We start from the raw sequence: 23541 nt of genomic DNA on the forward strand, positions 1-23541 counted from the left end.
AACTGGGGTTTTCCAAATAAAGGGTCTGGATAAAGGGTTTTAATTTGGATCTCCATGCTTTAAGTCTAGTAAAAAAATAATTTAAACATAAATTTAAATAAACCCAAAAGGATGGTTGTGCCCCCAAAAAGGATTAAGTAGTTGGGATCAAGTACAAGCTACTGCTTTATTATTACAGAAGAAAAAGAAATCTTTCTTAAAAATTTGAATTAAAAACTTATAATGGTGACAATTGGTGATGGCCTTCCTGTAATTTGAACATGGGCTGTTGAGTATTTTTGATGCATTGTTTCTACTTCGACCACTCCATGTGGCATAGCCATGGAACTTACCGCAGTGACAGGTGGAGAGGTGATCCTGACCCTAACCCACCTCCTCTGACAAAGAAGGGGCAGGCAAAATTGCGTATATAATAGTGGCAGTCTATGCCTGCTGTCAGATATTGTGTTGGGAAAGGGCAGGGAGGGTCAGGAAACAACTGCGCTGATGGACCTGCTGCAGGAAACAGTTGGTCGGCCAACCCTGTGGACCATTGAGTAAACCCAAGATTTTTGGGCTAACCTGCGCATCTCTATTGCTGCCATCCAGCAGAAAACAGCTACAAAGGGCCCCATGTGTTATTAACCTTTTGTTTTTGGATGACATTTATTGTTGTGAACAGTTTCACTGGGAAATTTTTATTACTATATTAGATAACTATGCAGTGCTGAACCTACTGGTAGGCAAATGTAAGTAACTAATGATTTTTGTTAACAAGTACCTATTTTTTTTTGTTTATGTTGAAAAATAACCCTATACAGCCCCCAGAATAACAACATACCTTACTCTCTGCGTCTTGATTTATTTCGTTTCTCTATTACAGCCAGTTCAGCTACATCTCTTTTACTGACTTTCTTGTCTAGCATGAAGCTTGTCCCCTTTTGCTTTCTGAACACTCCTTCTCTCTCTGACTGTGATGACCTCAAAGAGGTGCCTACTGCACATGCCTGATTGATTTTAATTGCAGCAGAGGCAGTGAGCATGCCCAGTTGGCACCTCCTCTCTCTCATAGAAAGGAGTTCTCAGAAAGCAAAAGGGGGTGGAGCTTCATACTAGACAAGGAAGTCCGTAAAAGAACAGCAGTTTAGCTGCTTGTAATCGAGAAACAAAATAAATCTGCATGCAAAGAGAAAGGTTTGTTATTCTGGAGGCTGTATAGAGTAATTTTAGGGGATTTTACAACTTATTTTGGCAATAGGGACTTGATGAAGACAAATATGGGCATCCCCTTTAATATCAAGGTGCATTTGTTCTATAGCTAGTTGTCAATGGTCAACAATGTATCAAATTTGAGAACTAGTTTATACTAATATATATTACATGGTGGTGCAGGTTAGAATTCCTGGTGCACATAAATTTTCCATAGCATAATTGGGATTTGGTAATTCTTTGGGGGGGGGGCGGTTACCTGGGGTAATCAAATCTCTCTCTTTTTTTAGTTCACCAATAAAGCAGCATAACCAAATGTAAAAACACACAGCAAACAAACCCAGTTTTAGAACTGTTAAAGACAGAATATATTTGACTCATTGTAAATGTGTGGGGGTAAATTAGAGCAGAACATCAACTTTACATGTCTAATAAAACCACTGACATTTGCTGCTAGCAAATTGATTATCTTCCCATGCACACTTGACAAACTCCTTAGACAGCCTAGAATAAACTTAATGAACTTTACTTTGTCTTTGAAAAGAAACAAGTACATTTTGCATTTAGTCATTTGGATAGGTGAGTCTGCAGACAACTGGGAAGTTTTTGTGTCTGCCCCCACATTTAGTTAAATGAATGATTGTTGGCATCTATTCTGTGAGAATGTATGCCATAGGACTGACTGCACAATAGCAGCTGTCTGATTTATTTTCCCATGTCTAGAAACCTTCAAGGACATATCTGATAATGTACATTTTATTTGGAGTCAATAGGGTTTGAAAATGTTTTCTTTTTGAAAAATGTTATTTGTGATTTAATATGGTTCCCACTTTCACTAATTTACTGAAAATCATCTGCAATGTTTATTTTTCTCTATAAACCTTGACTAATTAGATAGCACTGTTGCCTTTCCCTACCAGTGGAGACCTGGCACTCAGAAAGTTAAGGGCGATCAGATTTACATATACGTGACTAGCTGTGTACTTCATTCTCAGTTGAGTTTGTGATCTGGAAAACAGAGGCGAGAAATATCAATAGCTCCAGAGATTAATCACAGCCTGATGGGTTTTTTTTTCCCTGTGTGTTACAGAAGCTTCATCTCTAGAGAAAGAAGTCATCCTGGAAATGCTAAGTGTGTTATTTTCTTACTTGCAGAATAACAACAGCATTTATACAGCCACAAATTCTTGACACATATTCACCAATGATTTTGCTTCTCAATTATTGCATGTATAAAGTGGTAACCATGTTCTGTAACATTGTACAATAGACAGAAATGCTGATCCATTCTAAAGACACGGCTACTCTAGCTTGTAGGAAATGTATTTGTTTCTGTGGAAGCAGAGCCAAGCACTTTCCAGAAGCTTTTGGAAGCTATAGGTTTTGGCATTAAAGTGACCTGCACAAATCCCAGAATAATATATGGAAAACTGATGTTCTGCATTAATGCAATGAAAAGGGAGCCAACTCTTTTCAAAGAACTTACAACTTATGTCATCTATTAGAGGAGAGGTCTACTTGCACGTATGTCTGTGCCGTCAGCCACCAGGGGTCCATTACTCCTGGAAACAACTGAAAACCTAAAAAATGTCCTATTTCCTAGAATGCAGAGAAGAACAAAAATATCCTTATAAGTGTTTGCATTTTTCTAGCACAGACCAGTGTGAAATTTCAAAAAACTAGCAGCTGTTTATTTCAGCACAAAGACCAACTGCTTATGCACCTGTTGTGAGGGCACAGAAGCAGGCATGGCACACATTGCCTGCTCTATATACTTAGTTTGCCCACCACCTCTCCTAAAGTCAAAATGAAATGAGTATACAATCCACAGATCACATTCTTTTATGTCTGCATGAAATTTGATGGCTGATTATGGGTTACTGGGTCAACATATCCATGTATGCCTAAACTGTCTGAAAAAATCATACTTGAACCACAATTTAACCTAAAAGTCAGGGATACCTTCACTGGAGTTTTTTAACCCAAATATATATTTTGAGGAGATGAATTGTAGACATATGAATACAAATAATATCTAATATACTGGTAACCTATAAAATTAGCATGTGTAAAAGAAATGATAGGAACTGATGCTACCTAGTTCTTGAGATTAGTTAAACCTCACACATTAACCCATCCATATCTTAATTACAATACAGAATGAACTGGACTGGTTTTTATGTGGATTTCAGCAACGTGTGCCTGCACACGAGTGTATTTCATTCATTCGGCTGCAGACACTGGTAGGAGCATATGGCGCGTATTTTCAGCAAGCGTTTTTTGGCTTGCCGAAAATACACGCCATACGCATGGAATGACACCATGGCATACACAGGGCTGTGGACTCCGACTCCTCAGTTTCTGATACTTCCGACTCCACGACTCCGACTCCTCTGTTTTTAATATGCTAATGTATTTTATACATTCATACAGTCAATGAAAAGCATGCTTCTTGGTCACTCAACGTGTTCGTTTATGCACTGCGTGCATTGGGCTTTATTCTTATAGCAGAGAAGTAATTAATTATGACTGTTTGTGAATTGGGACATATAAACTTGCTTTATTTTTTTTCGGAGTCGGTTCATTTTTTGCCGACTCCGACTCCAGGTACCCAAAATTGCCTCTGACTCCTCGACTCCGACTCCACAGCCCTGGGCATACATGTGCCTGTACCTGAGCGTATTCAATTCATTCATTCGGGTGCAGGCGCAGGTAGGAGCATATGGCACGTATTTTCAGCAATAGTTTTTCGACTTGCCGAATATATACGCCATACACATGGTGTGGCATTAGCCTTAATATGACTTGTCTAACTGATAGCAATTACCATCCCCCTGTGCCCATAATAATATTTTCTAGCATCTACATTATATAATGAGGGTGCATAATTTTTTTAAACTTTATATGCCAACTCTACATAAAAACATTAGACTTAACCAGTATTGTATGTTCTTATTACAACCACAAATTATATACCAGAATATATATATATCACAAAGAAATTCTGTAATCCACTTTTTTGGGTGTACTCAGGGTGTACTTTCCTGATATCCCAGTTTCAGTTCATCTAGTGCCATTTCTCAGTGTATATCTCCTTACAAATATAGCACTGAGATTATGTAGCAGTTGGCTATTTGCTTCTATGCTGTCCTGTTACCATCCTTTTCCAGTACCCACTGCTATTTATTTCTTATTATTACTCTTATTTCTTATTATCTTTTTAAGATTTGCATTGTCTTCTGTTTTTGTCTTTAGCCTGATTTTAGAAAGTTTTAGGGTTGCTGATTTGTGATGGCCATGAAACCTAATTATTGCTCACAGAGTGACCAGCTTGCCACTGGTTTACCACCAACATGCGGTAATAGGATTTTCATATTAGATCATTTTGCTGCAGCAAATCAGGTAGGTTCTACAACTAGGAGTCTCGTGTAAGATTTTATTTTTTTATTTTGTATTCAGCGATGCGGGACTGAGATGTTTCTGGCTGACAATGTTTTGTTATAAGTAACAGCTTATCATTATATTAGGTTGGACTTATGTTTTTTCAGCAAAGGTAGATTGTCACATGAAGGGAAGCGCAAAAAGCAGAAGTAAACAAAGTAATTTTAATGAAGAAGTTTACATTTTAATTAAATTTTAGTATGCTGTAGATGCATTTAGTAACCTCATATTCTTCCAGATAGCAACAAAATTGCTTACTGCTGCTTTTTCTAGCAGTAACAGCAATTACAATGCTGTTCAATGGAAAGGTGTTGGTGGGCTTTTTATCAACCACCCATGAGCCATTGTGCTTAGTGCTATTTTACTTGGTATTTTTATGTTTTTTCTAGGGTCTCTCACATTAATCCTCCATTCTTCATTCTTCGACTGCTGCACAGGTCCTAGTCTAATTACCCTCTGACAACCAGGTGGCAGATTTAAGTTGCAACAGAAATAATATTAATTACGGCTAATAAAGAATGAAGACTAACGGTATCTGTACGTAAATCTGGGTAAATGTATGGGCCCAATAACAAGACAGCCGTAGTTTATAAAAATAGTGCAAGAACATTAATAAATCACCCCTATCATGTGCTAATAAGTCAATCTTTTAATTGGAGGTCAGTAGAGTTTACAGTATACATAAGTTATGTGCGTTAATTTGAAATTATAAGAAGTAGTAGAAGTTTATGCATACATTATGTAAAATGAATAAGCTTTGGGGCTCAGTAACCAGCCATTCTACTGCTTAAAGTTCATGTAGGATACCGTCATATAATTCATTAAATAGATCCCAATATAAACTGCTGACATTACTCTATAATAAGCAGTTCATATAAATAGTTAAAATGAATAATAATGTGCTAATAAGTCAGTCAGTTCACTGGGGGCAGTGGAATTTACCTTAAGTTATTTCATTTATTTGGGGTCAGTGGAGTTTGCCCCTGCCTGCCCTATACGCAAGTTACATACGTTTCTAGACAAGTTACACAAGCTTTTGAAGTTTCTAGACAATTTTTTACAGAAGTTAAGTAAATGAAATAGATTTTAAAGTAGCCTTATAGGTAACTTACACAATTTGCATAAGTTTTGTGATGCGACCGGGCCCCCTTCTGAAGCAGATTTCACCGGTTCTAGCACAGCAGTCCTCTCTCTTGCCCCCTGATTGCGGCTCTGGCGGCCACACATGATAAGATTCTTCATAGTTTCCAAACAATCAGCCTGCAGACAGAACGCACAGATACCAAAATTCACACAGGGCATGTCCGCCTTTTTTATTAATCTGTCCATTAAGGCCAACTGCCCAAAGATACACTGGCAGATATTGTGCATTGTTATATTACATTTTTAACCCTGCCAGACCTACAGACCATTATCTATAGTACATGGCTATCATTAGGATCATCAGGCCCCCATTATGTATACCAAAAATCACACAAAACTTAATTTTTTACAGTTTTATTGGTAAGTGCATGACCAGCTTTACTAAAATGGACATTAAGGTGAACATTACATTAATTGTTTTTGTCTATAGTTATGTCTCCGTATGCTCAGAGAAGCCTTATATAGCTACAGGAATCATATTCTGTAAGTCATAGAAAAATGATTTCCTTACTTAATGAGGACAGTATGCAGTTTATGCATATATTTTGTTTTTCTGTAGCATTGTGTCTAATTAGGGCATCATTTTGTTTCCTGTTTATTTTCTTTTGGAAAGAAAGGTAGTATTTAAAATCTTTTTTTTTGTTTCTTGTGTATTCACAGTGCAGATGGTTCACCGAGAACAAAATGCCATTTATTGTCTTATTTCCATATTTTATTTTGCCTGTATATAAATAGCTATTGTTCCTGCATCTCTTTTGGAGAAAGGGTAGCTATAAAAGATGAATAGTTACCTAAGCTTTATAACAGAACCCATTATATACCTTTTTACTGTAAGGGAAACTATTTATAAGCAAGAATTGTTTTTCATTTATTTCCCTTGTTACAAGTCTCTCCTCTGTACATTTTTGGCCCTTACACTTCTGAGTAGGAGGTACCATACTGTTTCCTCTGGCTAGAGAACATGTTAATGGTGCACTAGTACAGCCCAACACACAATTTGTGACAGCATACTATAATGGTTTGTATACAAGGAGGGTCTCTGCACACATGCTATGGGATTGTAGAACCTGCTTCCATGTAGGGAGCATTTTCCCTATGAACTAGCTTGGAGTTGTTTAGCACTGCTTACTAAGACCTTTTGTGTGCATCATATTTACTTATTGTGGTGAGTAGATGTGCCTAATGCGATCATGGTAGGCATGGCAACCCATCTCTAAATTTAATTTGCTAGATTAGTAAGCAGATTTGTAGCAGAAGTGGTTAGGTAAATGAAATGTGCCATTAAATTGATAAGAATGCTCAGCAATCTCTCTAAAGCACTGCAAAAGACATTTTGTATAGTTATCACTAGCTGTAGAAATACTTTTTTCTTCCCAGTAAATTGACACGAGTTTGATAGATTTGTCATCAGTAGGGTGTGTAACATGGCTGAAACACTGAGCAAATAAACCTTTGCTTTAATTAAATGTGTTGTGCCAGTATGTAACTTTTACAAGCACCTGTTTCACAATTTATTTTGGCACTTTGGTTTGAACATTTGAATTGCATTGTCTCTGTTTGCAAATAAGAGAGACAGGGATAGATCAACTATATATGCATGGAATGTATTGTGCAGAATGCTTGGGGCCTTCTGTAGTAGATGTAAAACCATTTAACTAAATTTAATTAAAACCTAATAGGATTCCATGACACCAATATAGAATTATAGCATTATTTACTTAAAATGGACTGTATGGGAGACTGCCATCCAGTAATTCTGAGCTTTTTGGATATCTGGTTCCTGGATAAAAGCCAACCTATACAACCTCTTTACAAATATATATGTTTTTTTTTCTTGTGTTTTTCAGCTTGCTCAGTTCAGACAGCGCAAAGGGCAGGCTGATGGCCAACATGCAGCAAAGAAGCCCAAGAAGAAGAAAGCCTCAACTGGCTCCAAAGGACAACAAACTGCTGAAGATGCACAGGAAACAAGCTATTCACAGAGTCATCATAGTCACTCCCAGAGCACCGAAGGCGCTTCTGCTACCGAAGAGTTTTCCATCATGAGAACCTTGTCCCAGGGGGAAAGTGTAAAACATGACAAGACTTACACAATAGAAGTAAGTTTTCCCAGAACTAAATCTTCAGATATTTTCCAGTTTATGAAATATTCCTGTTTGGAGAATACTATTGGAGAAAAGATGTTTTCAATTATAGGTTAAAGTACACATGAAGTGATACGCTTATAGCTCAGATCTTCTCAAATGTAGTGAATTTATTGACGGAGACAGTTCATATGTTCTTGATTAGTTCACGTATATGATTATTTGTGGCTTATTATCAGCAGTCAATAATAATGACTTACAAACTCGAATGCTTAGTTCCCCAGTGGGCAGAGCTGGGGGAATATTTTAACTCTATGAATAAAACATAGACCAAACCAGACATTTCCATGAGTATCTCTGCCATCATGTAGGCGTTGTGAAGTAAATGTCAATGGCAGATAATCCCGTCTGCTGGCTTCAGAACATGTACAGTACTGGTTAGTATATCCTCGACTTTAAAGGGTCAAAAAGCCATAATGAAATTTAATTATAAACTACTGTGAGCAAACAACACATTTTACTTTCTAACAGGATTAGCAAGGATGCCTAAACCCACAATATGCCACAGTTTGTTTCTTCCATCATAATTAGGTTTGCACTTTTTCTGGCACTTTTGTGTACCCTGAATTTTAAAGGAAAGCTTACTGTGAAGCTGGAATCTGAGAAAAGTTTAAACTTTATATAAATACAGATACTTGCACTTTTGGCATCCAAAAAAAAATTCTGCTACTATTCTTTATTACTTCTAAGTCATCTTAGCCATCATTCTGATCTTTAATTTAACTGATTCCTTCTATGGTCAGGTCTGTGGTTATTGCACCTGATTCACCCGTAAAAAGTTTCCCATTTGCCTCTATGTTAATATCATCCCAAATCTGCCATTTAGCTGTCATCAGGGCACAGAAACTGCTGTCTTTTGCAAATTGTAACATGTTTCTAATTTTAAAAAAGTGAGATAGCAATTGTACTAGTGCTGGGCGGTATGACCAAAAATTTATATCACGGTATTTTTCAAAATTATATCGGTATCACGGTATTTGACGGTATTTTTTTTTCCCCATGCATGATTAGGCTACCTGGTTTCTGGACAGCGCATTCTGTACCTGTACTGTGCTAAATGGTTATTTTTCTCCTGCATAATTGTTATTGATAGCTAGCATTTGTCTCTTGGAGCTACAAGCACACAGTAGGTATTTAAATAAACACAGTTGAATACCCTTCTTGTTTTGTTTCAATTTTAGCCTGAAAGTGAAATTTCCAGTACAGCTGATGATTATAGTTCAGAGGTAAGGCAGACATTTAGATATATGCATGTTTTTGTCCCTGACTGTCAAAACTGTATATGTATATATGTATGTAAAATACTCCACAAGTTTCAGTCTTAATTTTGTTGTAGTATCCCATCATACTGTCCATTTTATCCTTCTAGTAACATATTTTGGGCAACAATTTAAGGCATTTGACAGTGTAATTATCATTCTCTTGTGTCATAAGCAGCATGTTTCCAGTTAACCATAAGCAAAGGGAATGGCCACACTGTTAAGGTCCCCATACACCACATTGCCAAGCGAGCGGATCTTCTCCCGATACCCCCACCTACGGGTGGGTGATATTTGGAGAATACAGGCTAATTTGATCGTTTGGCCCTGAAATTATAATGACGGGCATAGGCAAAGTCGGTCCGGGGACCGCATAAACGAGCCGATGCGGTCCCTGATCCGACTAGATTTTCTATCCGGCTCGATCGAGATCTGGACGATTTCAGGACAGATATCGGTCGGGCAGGCCCGTCGGTAGTCCCCATACAGGGGCCAATTAGCTGCCGAATCTGTCTAAGGGACCGTTATCGGCAGCTAGAATCGGCCCGTGTATGCGGACCTTTAGGATTATCACTGATAAACCCCTTTGATGCATTGTTTATTCTGTTTTGTTTTTGATTGCATCCTGCATTTGCAGTTATCTTAAAAAGTGACATAACCAGTTGATACAGTGTTAAAAAAATGTTCCAGAAATAATACTACTATTTGTATTCTGTGATGGAAACGTCTAGGATTATGACAGTGAAGACACATTTTTATATTTTGTGATCCACTTAGTGGTGCCAGCCAAGGGGCTGTATGGAAAGGGATTCTGGGAAATGTAGTTTTCCTGTATTTAGATGCTTCTTATGTCAGGGAAGACAATAGTATAATTGGTAATGAAATTATAGAAGTTTTTATGCATCATGTTTCTACATCGCCAGGCAAACTCCAAGCCTTAGAAACATACAGTGCAACAACTTTGCCACATAAATACACAGGTTTTTATCCTCTTAGGTTTTATTAAGCATATTAAACCATGTGTATTTGTAGAAGTTCCTAATGCCATCCCCCAAAATTAGGTACAGGGAATTAGATAGATTGATAGTAGATAACAAGGACAGCACTTTAAATTCTTTAAATCCTGTGAGTCCTGTCCCTATATATACAGGAACAAGGAAAGCAGGATTTAAAGATTTGTCAAACAATCCTTTGAGTTCTGTCCTTGTTCCTGTGCATTTTATTTGTACTAGCACCCACGGGACCGAAATGTTGAACGTGCACTATTCACACATATATTAGGGTGCAAGTATTTACTCTTTTTGGTCAAGCAACCATTTTTCGTGAATTGAAATTAAAATTAAAATGCAGACAAAGACTGAAACTTCTTTTATTTTTTCAACTTTGGTTTTTGCTGAGAATAGCAGAAGGAGAAGAACAAATTACCTGTCCACTTAGAAGCCGCCTATAATGAACTAGTATTTTAATTGATAAATGCTGTGGAAGAGAGAAGGGTTTTTTTATATGGACCACATTAGCTCAATTTAAATATGCTGATAACAGGTGGAGTAAGGAGGTAAGGAGGAAAGAAGACTTAATGGCATAAAAAAAAGACTAAATATCCACTTAAAGAGAAAACTAAATGAAAATTCTTTGCCCTACCATTGTACAGAGTGTATTTTACCTTTAAATATAATAGTCATCACAGAAATTCAGTGACATGTCATGTATTTTTGTGTATTGTTTTCTTCTGAAAAGAGCAGTTGTCCTGACATATTTTGTACTTCCCTGGAGTGAGTCAGAATAGAACTCACACAGCAGTGATCGTCTTGATATAAAGTGGAACAAATGGTTACCAGTTAATCACTGTAAGAATACAGTAAGGGGCAGATATAGAAGTGCCAGAGGCTTTGCTGAGAAGAGACAGTGATGTACATTCTAACCTACAGGAACAATGTTTTGCAAGAAAAATATGTTACCAAATAATTTAAAAATGTGCCAAACGTCCGAAGAGGATTCATTTTTTTTATTCTGGGGTGGGCTTTGTGGATTGTTGCTGCAGGGATGTTTGGCCTCTGGCCCTGCAGGAAATTGCCAGAGAAAACTGTAAAGGCACAGAAATTACAACATTTTACTTGAAGAAACTGGACAATTACAGCCAAAAAAGTAGTATAATTGTAAATATTCTAACTTGTCTGTTACAGGATCGAGAAGATTGACATGGGCTACATAGTCCCTCTTATCTACTTTCACACAGCCTTTATGTTTTCTTTTTTAGTATCCTTGTAGGTGTTCCCAATTCATGACTCTTTGAGAAAGGAAATATGTATTTTTGATACAAAGCAATTTAGGCACTTAAATGTTAGTGAAGCCACACAAGTAATTATCATTGTTCCAGCTGGGGACTTTCTCTCTGTCTAGGAAAGAAATGCACATTGGCTTCATTTTGAAACAGGGACAGAAATTTGCCTGGAGTTGCATTTGGAACCAGACTTCCCAAGTATCTGCTATCAGCAGCTGTCAGACTCAAGTTGGCACACACTAAACAACGACACTGCTGTATGAGAGGCCTCAGCTGGGAATGGGGCTAGAAGGGTTACACAGAAGCGTGCTCAATAGTCAGAGGCAGGTTTATGGCAATTGCTGGGGCCATATATATTAAGAACGATAATCTGATTCATAGTTTTATTTATAGGTTACTATGAAATGAAGCTATTTACCTATTCTGGTGAAGAGAGTAGCACAGTGGTAGCACAGTTGTTAGAGTTGCAGCACTGGGGCCCTAGGTTTGTTCCCAGGAAGAACTCTATTTGCAAGGAGTTTGCATGTTTTTCCTGTACTGTGTAGGTTTCAAAATTGAACTAAAGCCCTACAAAATTTGCAACCAGGCCCCAACCCTCCTGCACCACCCACCAACCTCCCTACTGATACTGTGGTTTACAACACACACACACACCATGCAGGTGCAGACATACTCCATGGATAATTAGCTTCTAGTAAAATAGTCTTTAGTGAGAGATCTTAGATTGGAAGCTCCACTGGGGTATTTGATGTTGTGTGTGTATATATATATATATATATATATACATACATACATACATACATACATACATACATACATACATACATACACGTAGCTGATAGTGTAGTCACATTCAAACAAGTAAAGGAACTCTTCCCCTGGTTGGTATACACAAAAACTTTTGTTGATTCTGTCTTCATGAAAAACATCAAGTACACCCACATGAACATAGGGTCCCGTTAAGGTTCTCCATAAAATTATTTTTATTAGTATTGGCTTATGAAAAAAAAGATGCATTGCTACAAAAAAAAGCGAAAGGAACATAGCTGGAACAAATATAATTGTAACAGTAAATTAACTCTGGGGCTACTTCCTGAACACTGGTTCCATGGCTGTTATTCCTTCTTAGTGAATCTGTTTCCAAGGAGCCTGCAGATAGAAAGCAAATAAAACCACAATACTACTTGATTCATGAACCCTCTAAATGCAAACCCAGTGATGTTTAGGTGTGAATGAATAAAGTGATCCATTAGCATTAGCTGTACAATCAAAGCTGGCAAATCTCATCAGGCCTCCCAGCACGTTACTCTAGCATAAACTGTAATATCCGATTAGATAGGTTTAAATTTGTACTACTTGCACAATAAGTAGTATTAACCCCCAGCCTCCCAGAGGCCCTGTTGTTCTGAAATTACAGAATTATCCAGAAACCCATTATCCAGAATTACAGGAAGGTCATCTTCCATAGACTCTATTATAAGAAAATAATTAAAATTTTTAAAAATTATTTTCTTTTTCTCTGTAATAATAAAATATTCCCTTGTACTTTATCCTTAATGGAGGCAAAACTATCCTATTTGGTAGAATAATGTTTAAAAGATTTTTCAGTAGACTTAAGGTATGGAGATCCAAATTACGGAAAGACCCCTTACCCGTAAAACCCCAGGCCCCAAGCATTCTGGATAACAGGTCCCATACTTGTGCTTTGTGATCAGAGGAGTGGAACAGGTTTGAAGCAATTAATGGGCCCTTAAACACAGACGTTTATGAGTTAACAGGGCCCATTTTTTTCTATTGTGCCCGTACTTTCAGCACGGCACATCCTACTAGGTAGGATGCAATGTGCAGGGTCTCATCTGCATTTGGTGGTTCACTGCAGTGCAGTAGGTACAAGCAACATGGGGAAATGGGTTCTGTTAACTCATGCTTTCTTATGCACTGGAACACACTGCAAGGCCAACACACAAGAATGCAAAAGTAAATGCCCATGTGTTATTCAAATATGACCATATCTTTTCTCTGAAATTCAAAGCAGTAATTTGCATTTTTGGAGCATTCCTGGAGCATATCAAAATTATAAATGCCCCGTTTAACTCAAATATGACCCTATCTTTTCTCTGAAATTCAAAGCAGTAATTTGCATTTTTGGAGCATTCCTGGAGCATATCAAAATTATAAATGCCCCGTTTAACTCAAATATGACCCTATCTTTTCCTCAATTGTAGCTCTGAAATTCAAAGCAATAATTGGCATTTTTGAGACATTCCTGGAGCATATTGATATAATAAATGGAGGACTTTAATTGTACATTAAATCATGCACAATTACATGTATGCAGTACAAGGCCAGCCACACTCTGCAGTGCTACTGTGAAGTTTGCATAGGCCATAGCCTAGGGCTAACAAAAGGTTAACTATTGCATGAAATATGGAGAAGAATAACTCACTGCAAGGCCTAAGATTATTTGATTTTTATTCATTTTTTCATCAGCATCCAAATTGTGTTCCAGTTTGATTGAATCTGACCTTGTTGTTCTTTATTTTTTTAAACTAAAATAGATTTGTCCCTAATTATTACAATTTGTTAACATTTTCCCTTCCTTGTATTTTCCGCCAACAGTTGAGTAAATAGGTTCCTGACTCTTAAGGGTGAAGACACATGGAGCTACTTAGTAGCAGCTACTAGTCACAGCTACTAAATACGAGAAAATACCCTGCCATAGACAACACAGAGAATTGCCTCTGCTAAAACACATGTAGCGACAATTATCAGTAAATGATCAGCATTGTCTATTTTAGTAGCCGTGACAAGTAGCTGCTACTAGTAGCGATGTTTCCTCTCAAGGCAACTTGCGCGATTTCGGGGAAATCGCGGCACCGCATATGCCATCCCACCGGCAATTTACATACTCGCCGGTGGGATGGCATTTCGGGGAGATTAGTCGCCCGCGACAAGGGAGATTTGTCGCGGGCAACTAATCTCCCCGTCTGCCACAGCCCTTAGGGCTCACGGAGAGCGCTGATGGTGGCACAATTTGCTGAAGTTGCCTTGAGAGGAAACTTCCGCGACTTTGGTAAATCACGCCGCCACATATGCCATCCCACCGGCGATTTACATTCTATCCGGTGGGATGGCATTTCGGGGAGATCAGTCGCCCGTGACAAGGGAGATTTGTTGTGCTGCGACTAATCTCCCCATGTGTCACAGCCCTTAAACCTTTTAGATCTGACTTTATCAGGTTATTATAGATAATAAATAGAGAGTGGCCCAGTGGCGAAAGGTGACCTACTCCTGTAGAAAGCAGTATGAGAAAGAGAAATAAGAGGTTAATTTACATTTGCAGACACAGTGAGCAACTTAGTTGAATGTAAAACCACTTTTATAAAAGGTACTTGCATCAAAAAGAGCTTTTCACATTTCCATATAGTTGCACTTGGTGCCACTCAGTCTTTTCTGCATTCGGATCTGAATCTGACACTGCTGCACCTATTGACGCAAGGGAACCCTGGAGCTACCGCCACCTCCTGACCAGGTGGTATAACCAGGGTTCCCTTCGCACCCTATGTCAATAAGCACAGTGCACTTGCACCTAAAGAATTGGGCACAGGCGTCACTTGCACGCTGAACACTGGAAATTCGGCATAGCTTGCGCCTAATTTGCAACTGCAATAACGCTTGCATTCTGGGTAAAAATGCTGTATTATGGGAAAAAGAAACATGGCAGCTGCGTTTAAAATTGCACTTTGCTCACTGTGTCTGCAGACATAAATGAGCCCTATAGTTTGTGTGCTGCTTTTAGCATGCAGTTATACATAAAAAGTATAAATTATATTCCCAACTCCCTGTTGCATTTGGCAGTGCATATTAACAACAGTATGGAAATATTTTTTTGCCACAGGTAACTGGTGACAGATTTCCCCCGACAGCAAACAGTACAGCAGACCTTGTGAGGGTACAGTATCATATCAGAAGCATTTTGCTCTATCACTAACCCAACATGCCTAACATTCTGTAACCCTTTCACTTCAGCCTGGAAAACCAGGATATGTAACAAAAGAACTTTCCATATTAACAAACATGCGTGATGCAGAGCTTCTGCTTCTCTGCTGTATCTTTCACTTCTTTTGCATAATGCTGGCAAGATATCCATTTTGCCCTGTCAGTTTCACAGACAGTAAAGAATTTGGTGGAAATGTGTCAGTGCTCTTGAAGCGCAAATTATCTCAACAACGGAGCTGGTTGTCATGGCAGTAAGCTTGCTCAGAACCGCCTGATATTCTAATGTGAGAAAAGTAGTGGTGGTGGGTCTAGAGAAGAGCACTTGGACTTTTCAGACTCAGAGCTGGCTTCATAACCCGCCGTATTGGATTGTTTCAGGAAGAAGAAGAATTCGAAGTGCGAGAGACTTACTCTGAGCAAGGCACGTGCAGCTCTCTGACAAGGCTGGAGGTGATGGAGGATGAGCTGGCTGGAAAGCAGCAAGAAATTGAAGAGCTGAACAAAGAGCTGGAGGAAATGAGGGCAGCCTGTGGTACACAAGGACTGCAGCAGGTACATAGGCTTTGTTGTGCATGATGCCTCTTATATCTTCCTTTAGCATTTACAGCTGAAATTATAGATTCTCATTACAGTACAGGTATGGAACCTGCTATCCAGAATGCTCAGGACCTGTAGTTTTCCAGATAAGGGGTCTTTCCATAATCTGGATCTCCATAATCTCCTGAAAAATCATTTAAACATGAATTAAACCCAATAGAATTGTACTGCCTCCAAAAGGATTAGGTATATCATAGGATCGAGTACAAGGTACTGTATTATTATTACAGAGAAAAAGGAAATCGTTTTAAAAACATTTTAATTATTTGATTATAATATAGGCGATTGCCTTCCTTTAGTTCTGATTTCTGGATAACGGGTTTCCGGATCCCATACCTGTACAAGTAAAATCACACGCCAATTTGGTATTAGATTGTGTTCACTGAAACCAGTAATCCAATGATTGTCATTAACCTCAGCTTCTACACAAACTTGAGCCAACAGACTGCAAATGTTGCATGTAGAACAGCATTTAATCAAGCAGTGGCTTTGCATTCTGAATTTAGAAGTTAACGTTAGTGGGATAAATCAACCAATCTCCCCATTTTTAATTGCAAAGTTAACCTCTGCTCAAATGGCACCATGAGGGGAAAACCAGGAGAAATCCTGTAAATTTGCCACCCATGTTTTCTGAACTGTCCACATCATTTTTCAGGGTCACGTTCAGTTTTTGATACTCTGTTAATCTATAAAGACTGCTATTCTGTCCAACCTGGCTTGTTTGATTATTAAGTATCAGAGTTTGGTGTCTGTAAATGTTCATTTACTTTTCACTCATTCACACTAAACACATCTCCTGTATGTGCAGTAATTACTATGTGATAAATTTATTTATCACCATAGTTCTAGATGAGTGTTAACGTGTGGGTTATAGCTTGCTGTTAATCATATTAAAATTTGATACTTACATACCTACTTTTTAATCGTATTTCCCTCTCATGTCAAGTTGCACATCAGAAAAACAGTGTGCCGCCTATCTTCTCAAATGGCAGGAAGTTTTATGGTGAGCCAATGCTTCAGGTACATATGTAAGTGGTGTGTCGATTAGTGCAACTTGTCATGTTTTGGAATTGTGCCTTGTTGTGCTCTAGAAATATTTTTTCTGTTATGTTTGAGAGGTGAACTATGCCTTATGTACATGAGTGGTATGGGTAAAAGGGGCATTAAGGGCTCAACAATAAAGTAAATATGCATTAAGTGCTCCCCTAAGCAATTCATTGTTTTAAAGCTTCTTTTTCTCTTGACACTTGCTGCAATGAAAATAGATTATTGCAATGAGTGGGGTTCAGTTTTTCATTAGGATAGGTTAAATCATGTGCAAAAGGACCATTGCAAAAACAATTGCAGAGAAGAAGAGGAATAAAGTAGATCATTAAAGAAAATTGAAAATATTTTTGCAAAAAAAGAGTTTCACTTTAAATTGTGTGCAGCTTTAAGCTGGCCATACACGCACCGATAATATCGTACGAAACATCGCTTCGTACGATATTCGGTGCGTGTATGGCATGTCGGCGAGTCGACCGATATCGCAGGAAGCTGCTGATATCGATCAACTCGCCGATCGGACCGGTTAAAAGATTTTGATCGGGCGCCATATAAGGCACCTGACCAAAATCTGCCTTCAGCACTGAATCGGCAGAAGGAGGTAGAAATCTTATTGTTTCTACCTCCTTATCTGCTGTTTCAGCCCTGAACGGTGTGTGGCGGATCTGACGGTGTTTCGTGTTTCGTTCGCACGAAAGATCGTCAGATCGCAACATGTGTGGCCACCTTTAGTCTGTATCCTATTGTGGGCACAGGACATTGCCTTTTATAATAATGCTTATGTATTTTATAATGAAGCCAAAGTGCTATATCAGTTGGACTGACAATTACATGTTCTAATTTCATTAGTACATCTCTCTTTTTTTGAGCACTAGGGCTACTGTTACAGAGTCCTTCAGAAAGTATTTCAAGTAAAAATACAATTACTCTTTTCAGTCACTGGAGGTTATTGTCAATAGATTTGGCAAAACACCAAACATTCCTCATCAATAGCTCATAGCTAAGAGTAATTCTATAAGGGTCTAATGAGATGGTGTATGTATGATACCAGCTTACACAATTTACCCCTTCCCTGAGATGGAGCTAAGAGGGCAATGGTGTAATTGCCTCAGGCCATACTCAGGCTTACCAGAAGAATCAGCCCCAAGAGATAAGTTGTATTTTGTTTATTTTAGTTAATTCCAATAAATACTTATAAAAAACAAGTGTACACAACTTACACTGTGTTCTATTGCCACCAATTCAATAGTACTTAAAAAATAGGCTTGATATATTATTTTGTCATCAGGCATTCATATACTTTGCATGTATATAACCATAAGAGCCATTTACTCCTCCTCATCCTTGCCATGCTATCCACAGATAGCAACAGAACACATGGCAGTCTGAGCAGTACAGAGCCCTAAAAAGAAATCAATGTACAAGAATATGAGAAGCTTTTTAAAGGCAGGATATTTTTATTTTACAATATGATAACATCATCATCATCATTCTCTTTACTTTTTTAGCATATCTGTCTAGTTTTCTGTTCCTTAAGAGGTCCCGTTCATATAAAAGGATTATTTCATTCATTGACTATGCACTTGCTAGCTTTTGAAAAGTGACCGGAAACTGTATTGTGGCACAACTTATGTCAGCTGTCATAATTTTCTATTTATGTAAGGTATAATGTCAGATATATCCCATTCAGTTAAATGAATAAAGTACAGAGTAAATGTGTAAATCTACTGAACTGCAAACAGCCATCAAAAATGTAGACAATACTAAAAGTAAGATCAAAATAACATTTCTTAGGATAAGAAATACAGCCTAACGTATTTCGTGCCTTATGGGGCACTTACTCATAGGTAGAGTAAATGTGTCCCTCATAACTTTTTGTTTATTGTGCAGCTCCAAGAGTTTGAAATGGCAATAAAGCAAAGAGATGATATCATCACTCAACTTACTACAAACCTTCAACAAGCAAGAAAGGAGAAAGATGAAATAATGAAAGAGTTTCTTGAACTTACAGAACAAAGCCAAAAATTAAAGATTCAGTTTCAGCACGTAAGAAACTTTCTTCCTTCTTTTCTATTCTTTCCTGCATACAGAAGCACTTTATGATTTAACTACAGTCATTGGATCCAGTTGCATGAACGGATAAAATGTAATGCAAGGTAGGGACATTTTACTAAGTTATCACAACCAGTTCGTCCTTTTTTGGCCAGTTTGGCAGCCAGTTAGCCCACGCATGGGAGCAAAACTATTGTCTTTCTGACATACGCCTGGTTAAAATACCATTGGGTTGAAAACTCCATTGGCTGTTGACCATACTACCTGGTGGTTTCGGTTGATTAAGCGGTGGATCTGCATACACTGCATGTGCGCCAAATTGGCCAAAGAGGTGCTTAAAACTGATCCAGATGACTAGTTTTTCAATTTATAAAGAAATTAATGTGTTTGTTGCTCTTATACATTCTAATTGCATTGTATGTTGTGTCTAGTTACAGGCCAGTGAAGCACTTAGAAACAATAGTCATACAAGTACAGCTGCAGATCTTCTGCAATCCAAGCAGCAAATACTCGCTTATCAGCAACAGCTGGAAGAACAGGAGCATCGGCTAAAACTTTATCAGAAAGATAATGAAAGCTACAAGGCACATAACGAATCCCTGCAGGCCAAGATTCAGGATATGGAACAGGTTTGTAAACACACATAGAATGGCACATATGTAAAATCCAGCTTCTTACAAATAAACCATTTTCATAAAATTATACTTTTTTTGTAGTATGTGCCACTGGATAATCCTAAATAGAAAATTGCCCAGGATCATACAATTCACAGTGCACACAAACAAACCAAGGGCACACATACATGTTAGGCCACATCAGCCAAATAATGGACAAAGTTCTGTCTTTTGCTTCCACGCTTCTTGGAACAGTTAGAGCTGCGTTATTTCCTGTCAGGTGATCTCTGAGAGAGCACACAGTCCATCACTAAATGGTGGCTCAGGAGAAAAGATGTAGAGGGGCAATATTTGACTGGTACATAAATTCCAGTTTGCCAAAATTCTTTAATAGGTCATTTAACATGATATAAACTATCTGTTGGTTAAGTATTTGTTCTGGGGGTATAGATTTCCTTTAAGTTTATCAAGTTGTTGGACAATGCTATGTTGAGTCTTCGTGCTTATTCTGAAAATTATAATGTGTCTAATTTATAATTTTATTTAATATGTAAAAAAAGGCACATCTGTCCCTGCACTAGCTTTGTTACAAGAATTTTAAAGTTAAATGAAGTTGTTAACACAATGAACATTTACTTTCCATTGTGTCATGTCCTCTGATTCATATTTTTGTTGTTACTTTATTTAAACTATGTTTTCTGTTTTATTAGCTAAAAGAACTTGAACTCTCATATAAAAGAAGGTTAAACGAAAAAGATGTGTCCATTGACAATATGAAAATAGCATTACAGGAGGAAGAAAGCAAATCAAGCCAACTAACTGAAAGAATTTCACTGTTTGAAAAATCAGCAGAAGAACTGAGACAAGAGTTAGTAATAAAACATCAGGAAATAAATAACCTGGCTGAGGAACTTAGCTCTTCCAGACAGAGGGAAAGACAGTCTTCCGAAGAAATTAAGCAGTTGATGGGTACAGTGGAAGAGCTGCAGAAAAAACATTATAAAGGCACTCAATTTGAGGCAGACATAGTTCAGCGAATGGAGTTGGAAGCAGGAAGGAAGCTGGAACAACTTCGAGCAGAACTAGATGAAATGTATGGACAACAGATAGTGCAGATGAAACAAGAGCTAGTCAAGCAACATGCATCTGAGATTGAGAAGCTTCTTGCACAGCATAAAGCAGAATTAGATAATATTTCTATTCAGTCGACAGTCAGTATGACCAATGAACAGATCAATGAACTCAATATTACAATAAACAAATTAAATGCCCAACTGCAGTGTTCTAATCAAAAGCAAACTAAAATAAAGGAAGATTTTTCCTTGCAACTTAAAGTTGTAACATCTGAAAAATCTCTTTTGCAAGGGCAAATCAAAGACTTGCTGCAGGATATGACTCTTGCTCGTGAGCAGATTCAAAAAGCAAAAGAAAGCATAACAGAAAAAGAAAGCAAACTCAGTGAAGCTAGTAGTTTACTTGTTGCAGTTGATGATCTGAAAGCAGAGCTGGCAGCTGCAAATGCATATACAAAAGAGTTACAAACCAAACATGAATCTGAAATTACAAATTACAAGATTAAACTTGATATGTTAGAGAGGGAAAAAGATGCTGTTTTAGATAGAATGGCCGAATCTCAAGAAGCTGAATTTGAGAAGCTAAGGACTCATTTTCTGTTCAGCCAAGAAGAGGAACTCTCAAAACTTAGAGAAGATTTAACTCGAGAGCATTCAGAAAACACTGAAAATCTAAAACAAAATCTCGAGACAAAATTTAGGCAACAACTTGATAATATGCAGCATGACATGAACCAGACTATAAGCACCATGCAGTCTGAAAAAGATACCTTAGTAACCAAACAGAACAATTTAATGTTGGAGATTTCAAAGTTGAAAGACCTACTGCAATCAGTTGGTGATCCCCAATCAGAAGAAATGATGATTCAGATGAATGAACTTCAGAAAGATCTGGAACCTTATAGAAGGGAAGAGAAAGAGAAGGAAACAACAGAACAAGACTTTCAGATGCTTCAACTTAAAATTAAGTTGCTCGAAAAAGAGGTGAAAGAGAAAGACACTCTGAGTGAACAGATTGCATCTCAAAAGGTGGATATCCGAATTCTCAGAGATGAAAACAATACTTTGCAGGCAACACTAAAAAACTACAACATTATTGGTTCTGTCAGTGATCAGGGTGATGACAGAAACTCTGAGTTGAGAAATGAAATGGAAAAGCTCACTTTAGAGAACAAGCAACTTAAAAAATTAGAATTTACATTAAAAGAGGAGCTTGAACGACAAAAGAACACATTTTCATTTGCAGAGAAAAATTTTGAGGTCAATTTCCATGAATTACAAGAAGAATATACATGCCTTTTAAAGATAAAGAATCAATTAGAAGATAGCATAACAAAAAAAGAAGAAGAATACAGTATTAAACTCAACTCTCTTAATAAAGAGTTGGCAAAGTTAAAAGGCATTTCTGCCGAGGAACACCCAGCGCTTCAAGACATCAAGGATGAGGTTCCTGGTGCATCTGAACTTGTCAAAATAGATGCACTTGAGGTCGGAGAAGTTGTTGAGAAAGATACTACTGAGTTAATGGAAAAGCTTGAGATTGCCCAACGTGATAAGAAAGAATTGTCTTTGAAACTTTTTGATCTCTCTGAGCAGATGCAGTTGAAGCAAAATGAAATTAATCAGCTCAAGGAACATGTGAAATCATTATGCCAAGAAAGAGATAATGCTTTGTCTGATCTCCAAAAGCAGGAGAAGGTAATAGGTGTGAAGGAGACACTAAGTGCTCAATCTGACAAAAAAACTCTTAACGATAGATTGGGAATAATGTCAAATGAAGAGATCGACAAGTGTAACATCTCCCTTGCAGAAGAGATTTTGATTAATGAAGCGGAAGAGCGAGAAGATATTCAGCATCTAAATAACTGTTCTCTTTCACATTTATCTGCTGAAACCCATGTTTCAAAAGTAGAAAAAGAGAGTGAGCCACACATTCAAAAGCTACACGAATTGTCTTACATTAAAGAGACTGAGTCTCCTCTCTTGGTAAGGACACAGAAAGAAAGAGACTCTCTTCAACAAGAACTAGCTACTTTGCACGCTGCTCAGGTAAGAATATTTTGCATATAGGTTGGTTTAAATTGACGCATTTCAATGTAATTATTTTAAAAGGTTTGGTAGTGGTAAGCCAGTGGTTTGTGTTTTTTGAAAAATTAAATAAAATTTATACTTAAAAAAGTATAAATTTTATTTGATCCATATGTAAAAACAAGAAGCCTTACGCGTTTCGTACCATGAGGTACTTAATCATAGGCCTATGATTAAGTACCTCATAGTACGAAACGTGTAAGGCTTTTTATTTTTACATATGGATCAAATAAAATGTATACTTTTTTAATGTAAACTTCTTTTTTGGCTGCCTTTTTCCACGTTTTGAAAAAAATCCGGAGTGCCTGCCTGTTTCAATTTTGATTTTCCTATGATGGCTCCCTATGCTGAAAGGTCTGGGGCATGAGCACCTGGACCCACCATAACTGTGGGTAAGAGATATTTGTATATTTAACAACGTGTGATCATCCCCTTATTGTTTTTGGATTGTTCTTTATTGTTGTCAGCAGTGAAATTAAAAGTACTTTGATTTTCCAAAGTTTTATTTCACAGTTTATTTATGGATTTTGAGAGTTGCCGGGCTTCTAATAACTCATGCCATGCTAACATATTTTTGCTGAAAGAAATCATAAACTAGAAACAAAACAGCATACTCTT

At 37.6% G+C, this 23541-nt stretch overlaps 1 protein-coding gene across 5 annotated transcripts in view; it reads left to right on the forward strand.

The window, feature by feature from the left end:
* The window catches only part of akap9 (A-kinase anchoring protein 9), a 125483-nt gene that overhangs the window by 10358 nt on the left and 91584 nt on the right, over nucleotides 1–23541 (forward strand). For 4 of the 5 annotated variants that reach the window (XM_002934593.5, XM_012965616.3, XM_012965615.3 and 1 more), the window contains exons 2-8: nucleotides 7620–7871; nucleotides 9098–9142; nucleotides 15355–15408; nucleotides 15834–16007; nucleotides 18987–19142; nucleotides 19580–19777; nucleotides 20473–22884. In XM_002934593.5, coding sequence (XP_002934639.3) covers nucleotides 7620–7871; nucleotides 9098–9142; nucleotides 15355–15408; nucleotides 15834–16007; nucleotides 18987–19142; nucleotides 19580–19777; nucleotides 20473–22884 — 3291 coding nt within the window. The remainder of the gene's footprint in view (nucleotides 1–7619; nucleotides 7872–9097; nucleotides 9143–15354; nucleotides 15409–15833; nucleotides 16008–18986; nucleotides 19143–19579; nucleotides 19778–20472; nucleotides 22885–23541) is intronic. The other variant, XM_012965618.3, reaches the window with a different exon arrangement.

Source organism: Xenopus tropicalis, chromosome 6 (assembly GCF_000004195.4).
Source record: "Xenopus tropicalis strain Nigerian chromosome 6, UCB_Xtro_10.0, whole genome shotgun sequence".
Lineage (NCBI taxonomy): Eukaryota > Metazoa > Chordata > Amphibia > Anura > Pipidae > Xenopus > Xenopus tropicalis.